At 42.0% G+C, this 3,200-nt stretch overlaps 1 protein-coding gene across 1 annotated transcript in view; it reads right to left on the reverse strand.

Moving 5' to 3' along the window:
* Positions 1-3,200, reverse strand: part of adgrg4b (adhesion G protein-coupled receptor G4b) — a gene marked incomplete at its 3' end in the record, with an annotated part of 18,549 nt that continues 15,349 nt past the window's right edge. The window contains 5 exon segments of the mRNA XM_032534325.1: positions 1-75; positions 1,169-1,370; positions 1,628-1,706; positions 1,826-1,940; positions 2,104-2,372. Coding sequence (XP_032390216.1) covers positions 1-75; positions 1,169-1,370; positions 1,628-1,706; positions 1,826-1,940; positions 2,104-2,372 — 740 coding nt within the window.

Genomic DNA, 3,200 nt, shown 5'->3' on the forward strand with positions numbered 1-3,200 from the left:
CAACGCAGAGGTGAATCCTCCACTGCTTCCTGACATTTTCCTTCATCAAACAGTGGAAGATGAAAATGAAAAGTCCTGGAATATAAACAAAAGTGAGATACGGTCATGAGCTTCAAAATGTAAAATTGCATTTTGATTGGTGGCTCTATTGTCCTTATGCACTTGGGCAAGGCATTTCTGTCCCAGAAGTAGAAAGTGGAGGGCTTTTGTTGCGTCACTCAGAGATAATAAAAAAAAAAGTACCAATATAACAGGCCAGCTGAGGTAAAAGGAGTTGTAAAATAGTTGCATCATTCAGCCTCTGTTTAATTTTCTTTAATTTTTTTTTAGTTTTGTTGGTTTCTTTTGAACTTTGAACAGGAAGTGAGATGTTGAGTAAAGGACGATTTATGCTTCTGCGTTGAATTGACAGTGTACCCCCGCAGACGCCTCTGCATCTACGACGGTCCCTACGGCGTAGCCTGACGTGCACCTCTCAAAAAATGTAACTACAAGTCACGGCGGCTCGACGCACACACCAGCGCACAGGTATAAACACCAGGCACCTACGTAGGTTACGGCAAAAGCTCTGCGTGGAGCTTCCGCGGAGGCGTAAAACTGCATGTTTGATTGGCAAACCATTACTCAAAAATCTATTTACTGCTATATCACTCATAAGCCCCTTTCACACATGCACTGCAACCCCTGAAATTATCTAGACATTACCCAGATGAGCTATATGTGAGTTTACAAATATCTGAATCAGTTGGACCTGACAGTAGCAAGTAGGAGTGTTGATGACTTCGTTATAATGCGGCCCATGTGAGAAGGAAACACACAACCAAGGGTAAAAAAAGAAGGGTAATTTACTCAAAGACGGCAACAGAAATGTCTCAACTGGAGAAATGAGAATTGGGAATTTCTGTCGGTAAGAGCCAGCGCCAAAATCCTCACTTAAATTTATCTAACGGCAAGAGACTTGGTTATTTATGTCCGAATTACAAACCGGCTTTGTGACAGTGGTGTTATCTGAGTCAGGTCCTGCCTCCGGCACGCTCTACCTAAGCACCATCCCTCGCCTAAACCAAATGGAGTATTTCCAGTAAGCACAGTCGCTCTATCCTTATGTATTTAGATATATTATCCAGCATGACCTTCAATAATTTCTGTGCAAAAAAGAAACCACAACCTTGCAGGGTGTTGAGTCCAGAGAATAGGTACAGCAGAACTATTCTGGCTGGTCCCCAGGTAAAGAAGCCAACAGTCCATGTTAGTCCTAGTAACAAGGTGAGACTGACAGCTCCCTTCAGGTCATACATCAGTCCACTGCGCGTCCCAGCCGGGCTGTTGACTCGCATGTGGCGAATCTGGATGAGAACTACTACAAAAACCTAAAAATTAGACAAAAAAGGCTTGAAGTAGTTAAATTACAAGGACACAATTATGGATTTAAAGATAAGTAAAAGCCCTCAAATGTTGCATATTGTTATACTGAGTCATGCCAGGCTATCTCAGTCTATTTTGAGATAACTGCTGTGAAAATTAGAAAGGTATTTATGAGAATACTCTGACACATTAACCAGTAAAATGTGGACATGGGCCCGTGGTTTAGTGGTCTGAACTTTAATGAAATGTTCAAATGATTTACCGCAATGTTGAAGAGAAAGACTACCACAGCATAGGCAACCACAGACACGTAAAATGTCACTTCGTCCTGGAGCCAACAGCTAAGGGAACAGGGATCAAGATTTAAGTAAAATGTCAGTCTCACTGCTGATTGAAACCGCTGTCTTTCATATATGCCCCAAGACATGGAAAATGAATATAAGATAAAGCCACAACTAACAAGTTGTCAGAGTTGTCCAATTGCTTTAAGCTATGCTGAACATCTGTGTAGAGGTGACTGCCGTAGGCTTCTCTGTTCACAATGAGCACCAGGATGCAGATAACAAGAGGAATCCCTGCAGGGACAGTTGAAAAACTTTTATAGCAAAAATATTAATGATGACAGGGTTGCTGGACACATTGAGATGAGGCTTGTGTAAAACAGTCAACAGCATTGTTTTGTGACACAGTTTTGCCCTGCCACTAATTGAAAGTCAGCCAGTCGAACACACGACTCACCCCATCCCAGAGCACAGAACTTAAGGATGTAGGAGGGTACGTAGACGTTGAAGACTTTGACAAGAGCAAAGTACATATTAACAGCCTCTAATCCCATCCAGGTGAATGATGCCAGGAGGAAGTAGTGGAGCATGGCTGCTACAGCTACACAGATGCCGTATAGACCCCAGGAGGACAGCCAGGAGTTGACCAGAAACACCAGGTTCAAACCTAGCAGCGCCATGGAGAGGTTGATGAGGATCTGAGACGGGTAGTCTCGACGAAGCTTTCTGAGACGGAGATAAAAACATGGGCGAGGAAAACAAAAGGTAAGATGACCTGATGGTCAAATGTATCTGCATTAGTGTTGGCATGGCCTTTAAGACCACAGTCAGAATATGACAAATGGAAAACATTTATAAATATAGCCGCAAGTGGCGATTTGCAGGTTCGAGCCTTTTTTCTTAATAGCGACTTCAAAGTAATTTCACACATGTGGTCCAACGTCGTCATAAAACATATCCTGTAAGCATTGTAACGATTGGATAAACAGTGCACTTTGTTTAAAATGCCTACAACTGATTTGTCAAAAACATGTATTTTCAATTCAGTGTGATATGGAGCTCAGTCCAGCTCACCGCAATTTGAGAAAAGCAGATGACCAACACAAAAACAATTGGTAATGAAGCCACAACCTGCTATTCCAAGCTCAAACCTTGACATTGATCAATAACTTGAAAAGTAATTGAGATATGGACATGCTTTATACAACTTGTAATAAGCTTGATCCATAGATGATTCACTGAAAATATGGTGGCATTTGGAGCTATGGTGTGTGATGAGATCTCAAAGAATTCAAAATGTCGGAAAGTTTTCCAGGCGGACCTTAATGATCCTTGAGGCTTTTTTGTGGAGGACATTAAGCTGCAGCTGTGTGAGAAATTTCAAGTCAATTGGACTTACGGTGTTGGGGCATGGCCTTTCAAAGTTTGCATTTTGAAGCTTTAATTACAGCACCACGATATGGCCGATTGGGTTCATATTTCTATAGAAGCACATGCACACTATTTGCAGTTATTGCCCCTAGTCTCATGTTTCTAGCTCATTCCAGCTCACAG

This window comes from Etheostoma spectabile, chromosome 13 (assembly GCF_008692095.1).
Source record: "Etheostoma spectabile isolate EspeVRDwgs_2016 chromosome 13, UIUC_Espe_1.0, whole genome shotgun sequence".
NCBI classification, from domain to species: domain Eukaryota; kingdom Metazoa; phylum Chordata; class Actinopteri; order Perciformes; family Percidae; genus Etheostoma; species Etheostoma spectabile.